At 44.5% G+C, this 19,444-nt stretch overlaps 2 protein-coding genes across 2 annotated transcripts; one reads left to right on the top strand and one right to left on the bottom strand.

The window, feature by feature from the left end:
* Nucleotides 1-4,883: 4,883 nt before the first annotated feature.
* Nucleotides 4,884-10,232, top strand: LOC119368354 (thioredoxin-like 2, chloroplastic). Its single transcript, XM_037633643.1, has 4 exons — nucleotides 4,884-5,287; nucleotides 5,855-6,043; nucleotides 9,290-9,454; nucleotides 9,712-10,232. Exons 1-4 carry the CDS (start codon nucleotides 5,123-5,125, stop codon nucleotides 9,838-9,840), a joined length of 648 nt encoding a protein of 215 aa, XP_037489540.1. The 5' UTR covers nucleotides 4,884-5,122; the 3' UTR covers nucleotides 9,841-10,232.
* Nucleotides 10,233-10,603: 371 nt separating this feature from the next.
* On the bottom strand, nucleotides 10,604-13,280 carry LOC119368344 (polygalacturonase-like). Its single transcript, XM_037633635.1, has 7 exons — nucleotides 13,178-13,280; nucleotides 12,679-13,047; nucleotides 12,436-12,567; nucleotides 12,176-12,346; nucleotides 12,002-12,022; nucleotides 11,389-11,904; nucleotides 10,604-11,238 (listed from the first exon to the last, which is right to left on the bottom strand). Exons 2-7 carry the CDS (start codon nucleotides 12,925-12,927, stop codon nucleotides 11,005-11,007), a joined length of 1,323 nt encoding a protein of 440 aa, XP_037489532.1. The 5' UTR covers nucleotides 12,928-13,047; nucleotides 13,178-13,280; the 3' UTR covers nucleotides 10,604-11,004.
* Nucleotides 13,281-19,444: the final 6,164 nt, after the last annotated feature.

Raw genomic sequence — 19,444 nt, 5'->3', positions numbered from 1 at the left:
CCGGCGTTGAATCGTAACCGGGAGAGCGGGCATTTCCTTCTCTGGAAGGACTACTTTGATACAACAAACCCGTTGTTCAAACATCACAAATTCCGCCGCCGGTTCCATATGAGTAGGCATATTTTCAACCGTATTAAAGAGGGAGTGGTCGGCTATGATGACTACTTCGAGTGCAAAAAGGATGTCGTCGGCAAGATTGGTTTCTCCTCTTATCAGAAATGCACTGCGCCATCCGAATGCTTGCATACGGAGTGCTCGATGATCTCATTGACGAGTACGTCCGTATGAGCGAGTCTACATGCCTAGAGTCCCTGTATAAGTTTTGCAAGGCTGTGATTGCTGTGTTTGGCCCTGAGTACTTGAGATAGCCGACAACTGAAGATACAGCCCGTTTGTTGGCGATGAATGCTAGCAGGGGCTTCCCAGGGATGCTTGGCAGCATAGACTGCATACACTGGGAGTGGAAGAACTGCCCTTCTGCTTGGCAAGGGCAGTATAAGGGACATGTCAGGGCTTGCACTGTCATACTAGAGGCCGTGGCGTCTTAAGATCTCTGGATCTGGCACTCTTTCTTTGGCCTGGCTGGATCACACAATGATATCAACGTGCTTCAGCGCTCGCCATTGTTTGCTAGACTTGCCGAAGGCAACAGCCCACCGGTGAACTTTACCGTCAACGGCCACAATTACGACAAAGGGTACTATTTGGGTGACGGTATCTATCCTCAGTGGACCACTATTGTAAAGACAATACCCAACCCTGTTGGAGAGAAAAGGAAAAGATTTGCCCAAGAGCAAGAGAGTGCTAGAAAGGATGTCGAGCGTGCCTTTGGTGTTTTGCAATCTCGATGGGGCATCGTTCGGTATCCTGCTAATACTTGGAGCACGCAGAAACTATGGAAGGTGATAACTGCTTGTGTGATCATGCACAATATGATCGTAGAAGACGATCGCCCGGAACGTCTGTATGATCAAGGCTTTCAGTTTCAGGGTGAGAATATTATGCCTGAGCATGGAGCATCGGCAACATTTGAGCAGTTCACTCAGTTTCATGAAGACATGCGTGATTGGGAAACTCACGTGCAACTGCAAAATGATTTGGTTGAGTATATGTGGACTCATGTTGGCAACCAATAGATGTATCTTTTTTTATTCATTTGCAAAACTATGTGAAACATTTTTATTTTTATTTGGCCTGTAAAATATACTATTTATTTGGGCGGACTATTTTGTTTGTTAAATTCTCATTTCACAATATGTTGAATGCAATGCAAAATTAGACGGCCAGCCGGCCACGCCTGCACATATGCGTCGGCGCGGGCGGGCGGCCAATCCAAACGAATAAAAAACGGACGAAATCGCCGTCCATTTAGATCGGTCTGTTTGAGTTGCTATGAAGGTGTAGCTGTTACGCTCAAACTAGATATGCCACGAAACAAATGTCACCATCGTCTTTGTTCCCTTTCCCGTCCCTGGCACTGCTTTGCCGATCATCGTTGACACAACTTCCGTCGTTGTCTTCCTTTGTGAACAAACTGCCGGGTCTAGCGCGACGCAACTCTTCCATGTTGCTATCTTATAGCAACTTTAACACAGGTACCCATTTTGTCTACCGTCATTTATCTGGGTTGGCGCGGACAAAGATAAAGGCCCAACGCGCCAATCTATTCGTAAAACGTGTCCGCTTCGCGTCCGTGCGGACCTATTTATGCCCTAAATTTGTGGCAGAAATGCGTCGACGTGGACGCGAAGCGACCGTCTCGCGCGTCTTCCTGCTGTCCGCCGCGTCCCCACCTGGCAGCTGCCCAACTACCATGATCATCTTTATTAATGGCGAACGCCCATCGCGGGCCCACGCGTCAGTGAAGGCGGTCGACCTTTTTTAATCCAAGCGTACGGTACGGGCCCGTCCTCATCCGCTTCCAGACACCCCGTCCCCATCTCGCTACCCCTGTGCTCTTCCGTCGGCGACAAAAGCCTAGCAAATTGTAGCCACTGCAAGCCGCAATGGGTCTCTTCTCAGGAAAGGAAAAGGGCAAGGCCCCGCCATCTCTCCCCACGCGCCTCCCCCCTCTGTCGTTGTCTTCCGGCCGGCCAAGGTAGTGGATCGCCGTCCCAGTGCACCAAGCGAAGTGGCGCTGGGAGCACCGCGTCCCTCTCCCCTACCTCGACGTCACGCTGCCGCACGACTGACACTTGGATCCGGAGAGGACCCATTGACGGTGGGGCCGCGGTCGGCACGGGCACACGCAAAGGAGGTGCAGCGCCGATGGCAGCTGCTGACGCCGAAGTAGCAGCAAGGGCCGGCGTACGCGGTCGACTCGCCGGCATGGCAGCGTTGGTTCGCCTTCGAGCACGAGAAGGCCGAAGGCGCGGCGTCCGCGACGTGTCGCATGGCTCCCCGCCGCTGCCCCTCTTCATGCACGACGAGGACTAGGTGGTGCTGGCCGCTGTCCTCCGGGAGAGCAAGGAGGAGGAGGACGAGGAGGAGGAAGCGACTTGCGAGGCGCGCATGGTGGAGGCCATGGCGCTGTCCGCGGGCGGCGACTGCGTCGTGTCGCTGCTGGCCCTGCCATCCCCAACCAAGGCCGAGCTGGAGCCGACCCCCATCGAGCGCTACTCCTGGATTAGGGTGGCGCATGAATAGGTCAGTGCACCACTGATCTGGATGGGGGCAACGGAAGCGCAGGAGCGCGCCTACCTCAAACAATGGCACCAGCAAAAGGCTGGCCAAGAAGCGTCGCGAGGGCGAGTACCTTGAGCAGCTAGAGCGCGGCGCCGAGGAGGAGCGTCACGAGGCCGAGGAGCAGGCGCGCCGTGCCCAGTCGGCGGCGGCACAACCCGCGGCGGACGACATCACCAAAGTCCGGAATACAACGCTCCCCTGGGCCGGGCCGACACCGACGCTGATCGACCTGATCGGCCCTAACGTCAACGACGAGGACGCCTGGGGCAGCGCGCCTCATTGTAGTTTAGGTTTAGTGAATGTAAATGTGGACAAGTGGACTCTCGCCGGCCTTTGTGGCCGACATTAATGTTTAATTAATGTTTTTCTATTTTTGAAATATTTGTGTTTTATTTTTTTTCGCGCGACCTAGAAAATTGGTCGGGCCAGCGTTGGGCGCATCCGCGCATGCGTCGACCCAAACGCGAAAGCGGACATGGGTGTCCGTCAGGCCGACTCAAACGGATAAATTCGTCGTTCGTTTGGGTCGGCGTGTTGGAGTTGCTCTTAGACCAGATCGCCATGAAGACCGAGCACCCCCAGAGAAGGTGAATCGAGGTCTCGAGGTTTTTGTTGCAGAGCGGGCAGAAATAGTTATTCTTCCACCCCTTCGCGGAAGACGATCGTTGCACCATAGCCTATCGTGATGCAACAGCCAACAAAACATTTTGACTTTGCCAGGAGCCCAAACCTTCCAGATCATGGATATAAACGTGAGGCGCGACCAATTTGGGAACTACATGTCGTAGGCCAAGCGCGCGGAGTACTCGTCGTTGCCGCCGACCGTCCAAGCAATCTCATCATCAAATCTATCGACGAGCGTGATGCCAGTCGTGTGGATGGCCCGGCGTTGTCATGGCGCAGACCGTGAGCCCAAACAGTCCCCACAAAACGCGGCCACCATCGACTTGTTCTTTCAAATGGAGTGATTGAATAGGTTCAGGAAAGCAAACCGAAGAGGGTGACCACCCAACTAAGAGCAGTGCTAGAAGCTTGCCTTCTCGCCATTGCGAATGATGACAGATGTCGTGGAGGCCAGAGCCAACCCAGGGCCTCTTTGGATGCCTCCAAGCGAGCCATAGCCAACACAGCCTTGTAGTCGTCGGAAAAGTCTCCTCCCATTGAAGGAACATCATCGAAAAGCCTAAAATAAATTCAGAAAATATGAGCACCAGTGTCGTCATCGCCCCTCCAGGCAAACTTTGTTGTAGTAAACAATTGAGAAGTCATCGTGCTAAAACCCCAAAGGACTAGCGCACCAAAAAAGCACTCGTCGCCACTTAAGAGAAGCGTAGATTAAAAGGATCCAATCTGTAGACACATGGACGAATGAAGACTGGATCCGCGTAGATCCACAAAAGACAAACATCAGCCAAATCTCGTGAGATCCACTAGAAACAAATCTCTGCCCCATATGAACGCACGCACGCACAACCTATCTATACGTGCATCAGAAGTTTAGAAATAGAGGCGAAGAGTGAAGAAACAGAACACATAGCATAGGAAGGTGGGGGATGAGGGAAGAGGATGAGACGTAGCCTACCTCTATAGATCGTAGGTAGATCGGGAGCCGACAAGGAGGCGTTGCATGAAATATTGAACAGAGCCGACAAAATACGCTAATGAGCCCCATTGCCATCGTTAGGCCTCCAATGTCACCAGGACAACAACCATGGAACTGCACTTTGCTCCAATACTCGCGGAAATATATGAGGGATGTGAGGAAGGATTGGTCTGGAGCTGGCTAGAACAAAGCCATCGCAATCGACGAGGGGATTAGGTGGCCCGGTGTTGGAGACGGAAAGAGTTTATCGAACAATGACACCTTCATCAACGGGGAAGAGCTGGCTGGGGCAACGCCGCCACTGCCTCCACCGAGATGTTAGAAAAGGGGAAGGTTGTGCTGTGTGTGTTCGATTTTGTTCAGGGTGTAAGTACAAAATGTAACATCGAAGTATCTGGAATTCCACGCCAATCTACCTGTACCACATGTTTTACATCAAACGGCTGAGGATGCTGGATCGCACGATCGCACGTAGAGCCCAGATCTTCTTCGAGCAAGGCCATTTCGAATTCTAAATTTCGAATGGGACAAGCTGCTGTCTGTTACCTGGGCCCCACTTATTAGTGGCACTCAGCTCCCCATCCACGCGAAAGAGCCAGCCGCTACCGTCTCCACCACACGGCCACAATCTCTGACCCTCGCTCCTCCCCCCACCGCAACCAAGGAAGGAGGCGGTGGAGACGGCAGGAGCCGACTAGTGCCGCATACAGCCCGCTTGCAGCGACGCCTCATCGGATGCTCCCGTCTCCGATACCAAATAGTTCGGTCGTTGCGGCGGCGGTCTAGGTGTGCTCGCCGGAGTCGTTGGACCCGTCCCGGAGCGACGCAGAGCACATGGCCGAGGCCCTCCTCCACCACCTCCCCCGCCGCTTCGGTGCTTCCACCACCGCCTCCTCGTCGCCGTCCTCCCACGGGGTCCTCTCACCCGCCCCACGCGCCGACCTGCGGGTCACGCGCTTGGCGGCTGCCGCCCCGCCTGGGCGGCCACACCGGCTCATGGTGCGTGCGCGCTCTTTTTCTCCTGTGGCTTCCTCGGAGAGAGGACTTCTGCGCTGTTAAGGGTTTTTGCGCTGTTGTGATGAGGGAAGCTCGAGTCTCATGTAGGGTTTGGCGGTTTGGGAACGTGGGGTTTGAGAAGTCTTCTGATCGTTTAATTGGGGTTTCCTTCTGGATTACATACATAATAGGGAGAGTATCCTGATTAGTTGCTGATTCATGCGGAGAGTTGTCATTATGCAAACAAAATAGATACACCTGCAAGCCATAGATTAATTTGTGGTGTTGGAATGAGTCTAATCGATGGCATTTACACACTATTTGCTTGATTTGGGCTATATGAATCACATTCACCTCACCCTCCCTGAGAATTGTACACGCGGATATTGGAAATTGTGAATATACTTCAGACTATGTTACTTCATCCTTGGTTGAAGTTCTTTATGACTGAAACTAGAAAGGCTTCTTGCATTTACATGCTTGGGACACGGATAGGGTTACTGCTTAATTTATGCAACTGATTGCTGAGAGTGTTTGATATATTTGGACTTTCCATTGTTCTCGTGCTAGGCCCATGCCGCAGTGCGTTCAGAGACTGGTGAGCAACCTAAATGGTGGGAAAAGAACGCTGGTGCAAATATGATTGACATACACTCCACACAGGAGTTTTTGGATGCACTAAGGGATGCAGGCGACAGGCTTGTTATTGTAGAGTTTTATGGAACTTGGTGTGGTTCTTGCCGGGCACTCTTCCCAAGGGTAATTACCATTAATTCGTACTGATATATATGTAACTATGTACGTTTGATTTTTTCATGCCTTGATTGCCTTTTCTTTCAAATTTTGTTTCTCACATGTCTAGTTATGACTTCACATAGTTGTGTGGATAGATGTCATCTAGAAGGTATGTTGCTTGTGTAATACTGTAGTACTGTTTGTTTCTTGATCTTGTTCCAGAGTTGCCAATGACCTTGTACAGAAACAGGGAAACATTTTCCTTTCCATTTATAATTGGTAGATTGGTATTTATAATCTTTACAAGACTAGGGCTAGATCTAAAGCAGTCTCTCTCATTTCAAAATGTAAGGATTATAGTTTCTGCAATCTTGTTCCAAAATATAAGGCTTGAATTTAGAATGAATATTTTTTTTTCTCTTTCGTTGTCATTTATCTCCCCCCTCTCTTGAAAATTTATGCATAGACACACATACTACATATTATCTCTCTTATTCACAAGACATTAGCACCATGGATACCATGGTTATAACTCCTTTAGCAATCCATCATCGTGATGAGACCTTAATAGGTTTTTGGTGAGTCGTAAGATGTTACTGTTCTCTAAAATAGAAGAGAAATATTAATTGATCGCTGCATAGCTGAATACTATGGTGCCAAGATGCTTAGTGGGTATGGACATATAGTGTTGAATTAAGGCCAATTCCTTTGCTGAAATCTTCCTGGATCAAGTTGAACACGAGGTCATGCCTAATACTGTGTTGCTGAAAATTCCATGGTCCTGGTCCACCTAGAGATTCCACCAAGGGTAAGATAACTCCATTTAAGTTCTTTGCTGCTTGGGCAGAGATTTTCTTGGTTCTTGCCACCTGCAAGGTTCACAGACAAATCTGTTCTCAAGTGTCATAGAACCAGCACAACAAACGCTGGAATTTTATGCCAAACCTGCTATAAAAGGTCACAATCAAGCAATGCGCAGGTCACCTATTCTGCATTCTAGTCACGATAGAGAGTGCTAATTTATTAAGTATTCTTTTTTTGAACATTTATTAAGCATACTTAGGATTTGACAATCATCACAAGAGTGTGCCAGTTTAGCATTTAGCTGGTACTCCCTCCTTCCCAAAATATATGGCGCACTTGACTTTGCATGGTCTTTAATGCACAACTTTGACCACTAATACATACTCCTACCGTCCCATAATATAAGAGCGTTTTTGACGAGTAGGGCGTTTCGGTGCCCAGGCTCATCTGCACCCGGTTAGAAAAAAATTCGTAAAAAATTCAAAACAAATTCCAACAATTCCATTTTTTTTGTGCGGTAGATAATTTGATGCGTGAGGCCCGCTCCACATTTCAAGTCATTTGGACATCTGAGCAACTCTCAGCAAAAAAGACAAATCAGGCCAAAACAGTACATGAACAGTAAACATTTTTACAGACCCCCAATTTGTATTTTTTGCTGAGAGCTTCTCAGATGTCCAACTGATTTGAAAATTAGAGCGGACCTCATGCATCAAATTGTCTACCGCACAAAAAAATTTGGAATTTTTTGAATTTTTCTAGTATTTGTTTTGATTTTTTTTCTCGTCAGCACGGGTGCAGATGAGCTCGGGTGCAGAGATGGATTTTCGCGTTTTTGGCACTGCACTATTGTCAAAAACGCTCTTATATTATGGGACGGAGGGAGTACAAAATTATATGAATCTAGCATGTATAAGTGGTATCATCGTATTTGTCTTGCAAAATAGTTTTATTTCATATATCTTTGTACTAATTCTGTAGACATGCTATAAGTGAAAATCATAATCAAAGCTATACATCGAAGACCAGAAAAAAGTGAACCACGCCTTGTATTTTGGGAAGGAGGGAGTAGAAAGCATTACCAGTTAGTTAACAGTTCACAAGAAAAGGAGGCCAAGCTGCAAGGTAGATGTATTCCTGATTAGGACTCCCTAGATTCTCTCTTTTTACCAAGTTATTACACACCTGTTGTTTCTTACCTAGAAGCTTATGGCCTTTTGGAGGCTGTAACAAGGCCTGATTCCGGAAGCTACTGAATTTGTGTGCATAAGTTGTTACCTGCTGAACTGTCCATCCTAAACTCATTGTCTTACCATCTCCTTGTGGCTCTTTTCTCAGCCCCTCAATTTGGTTCCTTCTGTAGCTGCATTATGTTTAATAGGCATGCAACTGTTGGGTATAGATCATCGCCAATGGCTGGCTGATTGGTTTGCTTTGGGCATTATGTTAGTGTTGCAGATCTTGCTTGGTTCATGGTTCTCGAGTGACTTGGCTGCATAGGTCAATACCATGACTGAGATTGCCCTTGCTTTAAAAAGGCTGCTTGCTTGCAATTACGAGACGGCTCACCTTTGCCCAGGTCATGTGTTTTGGTGACCACCTCATCTTCATGACAATACAAGCTCTTACTGCCAACTTGTTAGCAACTTAGCATCTAGCTTAGCAAGGACTTTCCAGTTTATGATTGGTGTCAAGGGCCTCAGTGCCCAAGACGCGGGGCCTCGACTACGTAGTTCGTAGTCTCGGTGGATAGGAGCGCTAGGGTTTTTGCCTGGCTGCTCAATGGTGCGGGAGGAGAGGATAGGAGACGGAGGAAGAGGTAGGAGATAATAACTTTATTGCTTGCCCTCAAAGGGTGCTGATTATACGATATATAAAGGCCCCATGGGCTGCTAACAAACTAGAAACCTATACGTAACAAACTAGTCTTTTATTCTAGGAACTAATGTATCAGGACCAGGACTCCTGCCCAGCCTACGCCTCGCCTGATGCGGCCGACGGCTGCTGCTCCTGGCCGCGTGGCCCACGCCTGTAGGACGTGCCCCACATGACAATTGGTACTTTGAAGAACTAATGGACGCTTTATGGATTTTACCGTGACAGACTTTTTGTTTGACATTTTTGTGGCAATCACTTTTTATAAACTCCATACTGAGTCGATTGATTGGTTTCATAGGTTCATTTTTTTAACCTTGTGCTACTTGCTTTCCTTAAAACATAAGTACTCCCTCCGTTCCTAAATACTTGTCTTTTTAGAGATGTCAAATGGACTACCACATACGGATGTATATAGACACACTTTAGAGTGTAGATTCACTCATTTTGCTCCGTATGTAGTCATTTGTTGAAATCTCTATAAAGACAAATATTTAGGAACGGAGGAAGTAGTTTATGATTACCATCTGATAGCATCTCCCTAACATGTATACTGTTCTGAAACTAATGGCATCTCAATTCACAATGCAGCTGTGCAGGACAGCCATGGATAATCCTAATATCGTATTCCTAAAAGTAAATTTTGATGAAAACAAACCTATGTGTAAACGACTGAATGTGAAGGTCCTCCCTTTCTTCCATTTTTATCGCGGAGCCGATGGGCAACTGGAGGCGTTCTCATGTTCCTTAGCTAAGGTAAACCATACATCACCCCCTTCATAGCTCACCTTGTACAATAGGTAATCTTTAGTTACAACTCATAATGTACTGTATCAGATTGTCGGAAACTCCAGACACATTATCTTTTTTCTAGAGAGGCTTCTTTTGAAAGTGTTTTCACTTTATTGTTTTGTTGTTCAACTATGGGTTCAGAAGATAGGCACCAGTAAATACTCTGCAAAGTTCTGTCCAAGTTCCGTATGCTCTCATTAAATCAAGTCTCTCCTTTACAGTTTCAGAAGCTGAAGGATGCCATTGCCGTTCACAACACCGATCGCTGCAGCATTGGTCCACCTGTCGGAGTTGGGGATGTGCTTGCTAGCTCGAGCTCCCAGGAGAAACCTGCAGAAGCTGCAAGCTAGCCCTCCTAAGAAAGCATCTGTTTCTTTGCCCGACTCATTTTTTTGCCCCACTGTAATCAGCTTCAGGAGAATCTTCCGTTTTCCTGTATAGAGGGGGCTCACGTACGCATCAGATGTTGTGAGGATTACTGTTTTTCTCTCAGGGAAGGAAAATGTGTATCATATATAGCGTGCCAACTTTTCCTTGTGCTTGGCAGAAGCAGTAGTGTTATACTACATCATTTTAGGGGTGGTAAAAGTCATGAACTCCATCCTGGGGCAGTGGGGCTGTCACACACCGTTGGTTTGGCCAAGGACGTGTGGTGAAGCCAGGCCTAGGTAACGACTAAACCGACCGTTTATTTCTAATTAGACTGATTTTCCTTAGTGATCTCTCTGAGCCATCCCAATCATCATCTGTGCCTCACTATCTGTGAACTACAGAGCAAAAATCGCAGCAACATTTTGCTAATATTGTGCTCTTTTGGAATACAATTTTTGGATACTGTGTTGTACTACAATTTGAAGGCTATGTTCAACCATAAGGTGGGCATCCAGCTGATTTTTTTGGTTAATACCAGCTGATTTCATTAACTATTCCTTTTTTTCCCGTGTGGTTATTGTTCATAACGGAAGCATGTTTTAGCAACTGCATACTGAGTCAAGTGACTCAAAATTAATGAATTATTCAGACAATCGAGAATATCAAACAGATAAGAAAACCTTATTTTCTGGCTAAATTGCCGCATCTCTTCTCTTCGCCCTGGCCCATCCAAGGTGCTTTTCAAATTTTGAAAATAATCAGCCAGAGAAAAGTACATAGTTCTGTTCAGTATTACTCTTTGAAATTGTTTTAGTTACAGACTGTTCTCATGTATGACTACAAGTATTGCATGCAAAATACTTTGGAACAGTCCATTTTACAATCAAATTGCAAGTACCCTGCCTAAAAAAATGCAGGTACTCTTCACCGTAAGCCCCAGGCCCCCAACTATTGTGCCTACTTCTATACATTTCAATGTTAGCATGTATGCTTCCATTGCATGACTTCACTCAGAATCATTCCATTGCATGGCTTCACTTGGAGAATCAGAGGAAGCATACCGAAACACATAACCCTTTCTGCTTATCAACTACTACTAGGCAGGCCTCAGCGATTCCGTTTCAAATCCTTGTCATATATTTTCAATCGTTGAGACTACATGGCTGTGGCATAACTGTTCCCAATTTCCTCCATTTTGCATTCTGACAGGTGCTCTTTGCATCACCACCCCCTCGTTTTAGAGTAAGCCTGACGTTGTGCAAGGCTATCCCATGGCAAGGTACAGCTTTACTGCAACTGAGCTTGATAGCCTCTCTTGAGGCACTTGTCCCCCTAATGTTCTTAAACAACAGATTGCTCACCTCCACAGCCACTTTCTATACAAAAGAATAACACACCAGGTTATATCTATGTACATACACCGCTTGGTATGAGCGGGTTGCTATCTCAGAAAACAATCAACAAAAAATAAAATCAATGTACATAAACAAATGAATAAATCCATCATGGTCGTCATGTTCTTTCACCTGTTTATTACATGGTGTAGCCGAGTCGCAGTAGTTCTGGTCGATAATGATCGGGTTCCGTACATTATCCATTATCATGTTCTTGAACACAATATTCTTTGCATAACCCCGCCCACCCTGCCATGTCTTGATACGAGCTCCATTCGCCGTGTCGTGCAGTCGCACCCCGTCAATGGTGATGTTTGCAACTTGAGCTTGAGAGTTGCGATCACCTAAGCTCCCAATGCTTATCCCATGCCCTGGTCCACACACGATGTTCTTGACATGTAGATTCTCAGTCCCATCCTCAATTGACATGCAGTCGTCCCCAGTCTTGATTGCACAGTCCATGACTTTCACATCCTTACTATGGGCGATATGGATGCCGTCGGTGTTGGGGCTAGTGCTGGGTGCTCTGATTGATAGGCGTGACATCCTTACATCGCTGCAACGCTCCATTGATATGTGGATTTGTTGGCTGTTCAACACTTCTAAATTATTCACTTTCAGATTTGTACAAGAATAGAACGTCAAAGCCTGGAAAGTGAAAAGAAAGATAGCCAATATGTAAGCAAGAAAAACAAGGCTACTCGATTGGAATATGCCAAGTAAGATGATTGGAAGGTGCACTCACCGTTGGAGCTTGCCTGCAAGGCTATCAAGGAAAAGAACAATTCATATTAGAAATGTTTCAGGAAAAAATAAATTGAAAGCTGTAATAGTTAAAACTTTTTAAAGTTGACAGTGAAACATTATATTTTCCTAGTGTTTTTCATTAATGCACAACTCAGAAGTTCAATATACTTACGAGTTTTGTGTTTACTTTGCAGGAGTTCTGCCACCAAAATTTTCCATTTCCATCAATGGTCCCACCACCGGTGACAGTAAGACCTCTCACAGATCTGAACAAAATCCAGTGCCTAATGGTATCCTCTATCCAGTATGATCTCTTTGGAGGAGCTACCAAAGTACCTTCAATCTGGAATTTGGTAGAACTTGTCATCTTTGTTTGCAAAAGTTGATGGAAGAAAATAATGTATGCATGTTATTGTTATTCATCTATCTCACCATTAACTTGATACTGGATTTGCATGGGCCAAAGAAAGTTACATGCTTCGTCAGGCATTTCTTGCCCTTGGGGATGAGCACAGTGCTAGGATTCAAAGAGGAGCAAGCTGCAGCCCACGCCTTTGACAATGCCTGCAAGAAGTGGATGCGCAAGAAACCCATGGTAAACCTTCCGTATGCATTTCTATCTCTAGTGAAATGAATTATGCTATGTATTTTGAGTTGGTTTTGCATTATACATACCTTTGTGTCGTCGTGGCGTCCATCCCCGTAAGCCCCATATCTGAGCACACTGAAAACATGATTTGACTGTAGAGATCGGTCTCTATGATCAGCCCAATTTGTCAAAGGGGCCACTTTCATGTCTTTCTTGGCAAGAACACAACACAAGAATAATGATAGTAGAGAGAAAAGGGGCACAATGGAAGCCATTTGTGCACACTTAGTATGTGCTGTTGGTGCTGAAACTGATGGGATCAAGTATTCCATCATGAGGATTATTTATAGGTGCCAAGTTTGGTTGGAGATCTTTGGTTGTTCTTAGCTCAGGTTGCTTCTGGTTGATTAGCTAAGTTGGCATAGATATTTGGAGCGTAGCAACAGAAGATTCTCCTGGCATGGGAGTCAAGATAAATGTGCTTGAAACATTATGTTTGCCTTTTTTGCCATTGCACCCAACTAACCCAGTTTGGCTTTTGAGATTATTTCAACACTAAGATCCAAACAGAAAAATTAAGGACACCTGGAGTACCCACTGTAGAGACAGATCATCTGAGAAACGCATTTCTTCGGTGCTGCACCCTCCAGACCCACTAACCTTGCATGGATGTTTGAACCCTTACAGATGTATAACCTACTGGCTGGTGGAAGTAATGAATCATCGTGCAACTTATCAGTGCTAATGACAAATCATCAGGGAAAGAAGGCATGTGATTGCATTTGGACCTTTTCAGGTAGGTATCTTAACATTCATGAACAGAGGTTTCAGTTACAGGATCTTAGCTGAGAAAGGAGAAGCGTGGGGCTCGATTCATGGTTGCCGATTTGATGGAGATTTCTTGCGCTGACATTTTAGCGAGGTCATTATCTTCTTTCTCCCGGCTTCTGCCGCTGGCTGGGGCGCCGGTGGGCGGCGAGCTGGTGGTGGTGGCGGCGGCGGGTGCGCCTGCTGCAAGGGTTTTCGTGCGAGGCTCTACTTCTGGTCGTTGCTAGGGTGGACCAACTCCTTGGGCCACGACCAAATGGGCCGGTGGCGTCCCGGGCCCAGAACACGCCACCACCTTATGTCAGTCGTGTGGGGGCGTCTGTCAGGAGGAATTCCCTATTCGCCGCTTACTGCGGCAAGTAGTCGCCGCTTCGCACAGGGCGCAGCTCACCCTGGGCCGGCCAATTTGAGTGGTTTCGCCTCGCGAGATGAACCGCAAAAAACCAATGGCGCTAGGGATCGAACCTACGACCTCCAGTAGCGATACACACTCGCTAGCCACCATGATCGGCTCGTGGATCTGTAAGAAAGCAATGCTAAACTTAAAGAAACTAAGAGCGACGAAAAACCCATATGTTCCTTGTACTGTTTTTTCTTCAGTCTTATTCTGTTCTTTCTTGTTTTCTTTGTTTTTCTTTTTCAATATTTTTTACTTTTTCTTTGTAAGCTTTTCGAAAAGTTCAAATATGGTTCAGAATTTTTGAAAATGTTCTTTTTGTCAAAAATTGTTCATATTTCTGAAATAGTGTTCACATTACAAAATTTTGTTCAGAATTTCGAAATTTTTCATGCTTTCTTTGTTTGTTTGTTCTGATTTTCAAAATTTTGTTCACATTTGAAATCTTTTTAAAATTAATTCAAAAAATGTTCGAGTTTCAAATCTTGTTCGCATTTTCAAAAAATGTTCACAATTCGAAATAATGTTCGCATTGCCAAATTTTGTTTAGAGTTACAAAAAATGTTCCCTTTCTCAAAAATTGTTCACAGATCCAAAAATATGTTCGCTTTCTTCAAATTTTGTTCCAAGCTTCAAAAAAATGTTCGAGTTTCAAATCTTGTTCGCATTTTCAAAAAATGTTAACAATTCAAAACAATGTTCGCATTGCCAAATTTTGTTCAGAGTTACAAAAAATGTTCCCTTTCTCAAAAATTCTTCACAGATCCAAAAATATGTTCGCTTTCTTCAAATTTTGTTCCAAGTTTCAAAAAATGTTCGCTTTTTCTATTTTTCGTTTAAAATTTTATGAAATGTTCTTGTTTTGCAAAATTTGTTCAACATTAAAAAAAACTTTGCTGCTTTTAAAAAAAAATCAAAGGTCAAAAAATGTTCAACATTTAAAAAAAATTATTCGCTATTTTTGGAATTGTCTGCGTTCAAAAAAAGATACGGGTTTTGAAAACGAACTGCGTTTTTCCTGCAAAAAAAGAATGAACTGCGTTCGAACTTCTATAAAAGTCGTGGATTATGTTCTTATAGTATTTGCTGCCTAGTGTTGGCAAAGAACGTTTAGTGGTGCAATGGCTACCGCACGCGGGTATTAAGCGGGAGGTCTCGAGTTCGATTCTCCAGTCGCCCTCACATTTTTTCGTTGTATTTTACGTCAGTAGCTGCTCCTTCGTGGGCCGGTCCAAACGAAGCACCCCCTGTGCGAAGCACATCCAGTCTGCCGCAGAATGCGGCAGATAGGAGGTCCCCTGTCAGGACCCAATGAACTAACTCCTACGTCAGTAGCTGCTCCTTCGTGGGCCGGCCCAAACGAAGCACCCCCTGTGCGAAGCCCCTCCAGTCTGCCGCATTCTAATGCGGCAGATAGAAGGTCCCCTGTCAGGACCCAATGAACTAACTCCGGACATGTAAGGGGATGTTTGGTTCCAGGGACTTTTTGATATTGGACTAAAAAAAGCTCTAGCAAACCAAACAGGATGAGACTTTTTTGGGATTTTTTGCTAAAAGTCCTTAGAAGTACCTCCTTGAGAGTCTTTTTCAAAAAGTCCGAGGGACTAGAAAAAGTTTTAGGACTAGAGAACCAAACACCACCTAAGTATCTCGGGAAGGCTGGCTAAATAGACGGCACAACTTGAGGACGAATGGGTGTGCCCGGGGACACGAACACAAAAGGTTAGCTGCAAATCAGCCGTGTCCAAAGGCATATCCATCTTGAGTGGTTCGGTTGCTCATTTGCAACCGATTTTAGATGGATCTTGGGGTTAATTTATAAAAGGGGCATTTATTAAACGTGTTGCACATTGCTTGCTTGACAAAGTCTGGACAAGTGCTTTGCAAGCAGATGATGAGGCATCCGGGCAGGTCGCCCGGCAGGGTGAACGACTAGGCAGGCGGAGGCAAGCGTGGGCAGGCCAGATGTCCCATGGACACATCCTTCCACCATGGATCTGGTACCGAATGACAAAATGAAAACCAGTTTAAGATCTTTCTCGACCATTTATCTGTAAGTAATGTTATTCATGGCAATAAATAATATTGTCTTACTCTGTCTCATATTTTCTAGCATGTTGTTAATGAGACTTTCACTCTTTTCAACAGGAGGTTCAAGTTGGGCCCGAAACATAAAAACATAGCTACCTGAAAAAAAGACCAAACAACTCACGATGGACGTCGGGTCCAACAAATGCAGCGCTGCCACTCGGTATCTTGGCGTCGCGACCCCTGCCCAGTTGGGATTCAAGGCCGATGTAGGACCGAGAGTATATCAACCAGGGGGGTTTGAATGGGAGATTCAAAAATTCTTGCGAATATTTTGAGACGAACCCAAACGCAACAGCGGAAATAAGGTATGATGGAAAATAACTTAATCAAACTCGATACTGAGGATCAATTCCTTCAAGATAGCGAGCAACAATAGATCGAGTATAGGCTACCACAGGTTTGACAATAACTATTGTAATGCAATAAACAAACAGATACATTAGCATAAGATAGCACTGGGTAGAACTATGGGTGGAATATGCGAGAGATAACTAAGACGAAGTAAATGACATATGACATGGGGACAACACTTCCAAAAATAACAAGTGCGAATGGAAATGAATGCTACTGAAAGGATTCATCAAGATAAGCAATGAAAGATAATCAGATGGGAACGAGAGAAATGATTGATACGAGTGATATGCAACAGTTGTAACTAGATCAGATAAACTATTGTCACAGAGCACGAAAGTAAACTGCTGAAATTATGCAGTAAAGTAGATAGAACTAGTGGTGCTCGATGGCGACAACTGGATTTGGTAGACCAGTTTGCCCTTCTGCCAAAGAACTACGTCTGGTTGGAGGGGTTGTGATTTAACACAAAAGATAAACTCTCTTCGCCCTATTCTCCTTCAACTCAGAGCTGATCAGACTCTAGTTGATTTCACTCATCGTAGATACTTGTTGGCGATCTCCAAACCTTCGATCGACCTTTGAAAACAACAGTCACTCTTGGTTGCTGAAGATCTAGCTCGGTGAAGACAACAACTCTTCAACACTCAAGCCGACACCTATCCGTCTAGAGAGTGTGCAACTCTCAAGAGCTCTAACTCATAACTACTCTAGGTACAAGAACTCTAACTCATAACTCATAACTACTGTGATGCTCAACCATTGTCTAAGTTTGGGCTCTTGATTTTTCTCTCGGTGGATCTTAAACTCAAATCACTCGGAGAGGGGATGCTCAATCAATCTTCTCGGAAATCATAAGCGGAGTAGCCAACGAACGATGTTGGAGCGGGGTGGCTATTTATAGCCGCAGCCTTCCCTGAACAGAAATGACCAAATTGGACATGTGGAGCAGCCAATGGCTGAATGACACGAGTCCAATGGTCGGAAATTGAGCACAATGGTAACACTACTTGCGGAGCAAGTAAAGCTAACTCCTTCATTCGAAAGATATCTCCTACAACATGAAGAACAATGTCTACTGCTGCCAGGTAATCATTCGAAGCATAAGAGATTTCTCTCGCATCTTTCATAGGTTTTGGGCTAAGCATCACAATGGATCTAAGCTACGAGAACCATACCCCTCTTAACAGTACGGAGGTCCTATGACTCAAATAAATGAAAGAACAACAATGAAATGAATATTACATCTTCACTTTGTCTTTGACTTCCATATGCTGCAGTCATTTTTCTTCGGACAGAAGCTTTGAACTAATTGCTTTATGTCAGCAATAATTTTTGAGGGGCTAACTCCTTCACATCAATCTTCTCGCCAACATGTCTTCAATAGATGTAGCCCATTCTTATCTGCAACGCAGATATTCTTCGGTGAAGTTCCTCGAACTTGACACCGAAGATAGCATTCTCTTTGGTTCTGCATGGACTATTTCTCTCTGTATGCACTAGCAAACAAATCAGTCCATGCCTGTTTCTGTCAACAATCTCCAAAACACAGGAGGGCAATAGTTGCACCAACAATCTCCCCCTTTTTGGATGATTGTTGGCAAAACAAAACACATCAAAGGATAGATAAGTGAATGAAATGGAATGCGAAGGATAATGAAAGACGAGGGATAATTACGAAGATAAAATACGCTCCCCCTGAAGATATGCATGAGATGCATAGATGACAGAAATGGAAGGCAGCGATGTGAATCTTTGTACGAGTGATATTGACACATGATCTCAATCGTGGTCTCTTCAATACACTGGATAGTGTCTGAGGTGTTTCCTGTCACACACAATCTTTAAGAAGATTTGTTAGATAAAGTGAATACTTTGAAATGATTTATGACAAAGGATAAGCCATGAAGATTTTCTCAGAACACAATTTTAATCTAGAATCCACTCGAGATATAAGATTTCTGCAAGTTAGATATATGAGGAAATCAGAGCAAATGAATTATAGATATATTGCTCGTAGTAGATATGCTTCAGATGAAGTTCTCCTGCAACAAAGATGTTACAAAGGAGAAGTGCAAGGAAAACAACTTGATAGATAGAAATAATTTTCTCTTGAAACACAAGAGAAATAATCTGAAGCAACTTTCTTCTTCTACAAGGTTAGATAGAGAAAGATAATCATTATAAAATATCTAACCAATAAGCATATATAGAAACAAGGAGTGCGATGTCTCATTTAGAGAGGCATGATTTCCAATCCTCCTTGAAGTGCTTTTATTTTCCCTACACGACAGATAATTATCAAGGATAATCATTGCTAGGGAGTAAACTTCCGATAGCATGATATGTCTCTGTCGTATCTATAATTTTTGATTGTTTCATTCTAATATTCTACAACTTTCATATACTTTTGGCAAATTTTTATATTATTTTTGGGACTAACATATTAATCTAGTGCCCAGTGTCAGTTCCTGTTTGTTGCATGTTTTTTTGTTTAGCATAATATCCCTACCAAAGGTGTCCAAACGCGAAACTTACGGAGATTTATTTTGGAATATTTGTCATTTTTGGGAACAAGAATCAACATGAGATGATGCCCGAGGGGCCCACAAGTCGTAGAGGCGTACCCCCTACCCATGGCGCGCTTGGGAGGCTTGTGGCCACCCGTAAGGCGGTTGGTGACCTTCTTCGGTCGCAAGAAAGCTAATATCCAGATTAAAATCGTGCTAAACTTTCAGCTCAATCAGAGTTACGAATCTTCGGGAATTTAAGAAACGGTGAAGGGCCAGAAAACAGGAGCACAGAAATAGAAGGAGACACACACACACACACACACACACACACACACACACACACACAGAGAGAGAGAGAGAGATAGAGATTATACTTGAGATCAAATTGAAATGTTGCATTGGTATGCCAGGAATTTATGCTTGAGATATGATTATACTTGTTGTTCTAGGATGAAGGCTCCACACGCTCCCTTTTCATGTAAATTTAGCGATAATGAAACCTTGGCTTCTTATGCTAATGGTATATATGATAACTATGATGTGGGACAAATAGAATAATTTGTTGCTTTTAAGGGTGCTTATGAAATTGAATCTTTATTTGGAAAGTGTGAAAATTATGATGATGCTGTTTATAGACCTGAAAATTATGCTATACTTAAATATTGCTATGAG

The sequence above is a fragment of the Triticum dicoccoides genome, chromosome 1A, assembly GCF_002162155.2.
Source record: "Triticum dicoccoides isolate Atlit2015 ecotype Zavitan chromosome 1A, WEW_v2.0, whole genome shotgun sequence".
Taxonomy (NCBI): Eukaryota; Viridiplantae; Streptophyta; class Magnoliopsida; order Poales; family Poaceae; genus Triticum; species Triticum dicoccoides.
The sequence above is the reverse complement of the archived record's forward strand: the minus strand, read 5'-3'. Positions and strand labels throughout refer to the sequence as shown.

Bases quoted from the DNA above. Each gene is read 5' to 3' on its own strand.
- LOC119368354 (XM_037633643.1), top strand. From the start codon at position 5,123: ATGGCCGAGGCCCTCCTCCACCACCTCCCCCGCCGCTTCGGTGCTTCC. The intron at 5,288-5,854 runs GTGCGTGCGCGC...TTCTCGTGCTAG, and splicing joins GGCGGCCACACCGGCTCATG to GCCCATGCCGCAGTGCGTTC. The intron at 9,455-9,711 runs GTAAACCATACA...TCTCCTTTACAG, and splicing joins TCTCATGTTCCTTAGCTAAG to TTTCAGAAGCTGAAGGATGC.
- LOC119368344 (XM_037633635.1), bottom strand. From the start codon at position 12,927: ATGATGGAATACTTGATCCCATCAGTTTCAGCACCAACAGCACATACT. The intron at 12,023-12,175 runs GTAAGTATATTG...TTTCCTTGATAG, and splicing joins GCAAAGTAAACACAAAACTC to CCTTGCAGGCAAGCTCCAAC. The intron at 11,905-12,001 runs GTGAGTGCACCT...TTCACTTTCCAG, and splicing joins CTTGCAGGCAAGCTCCAACG to GCTTTGACGTTCTATTCTTG.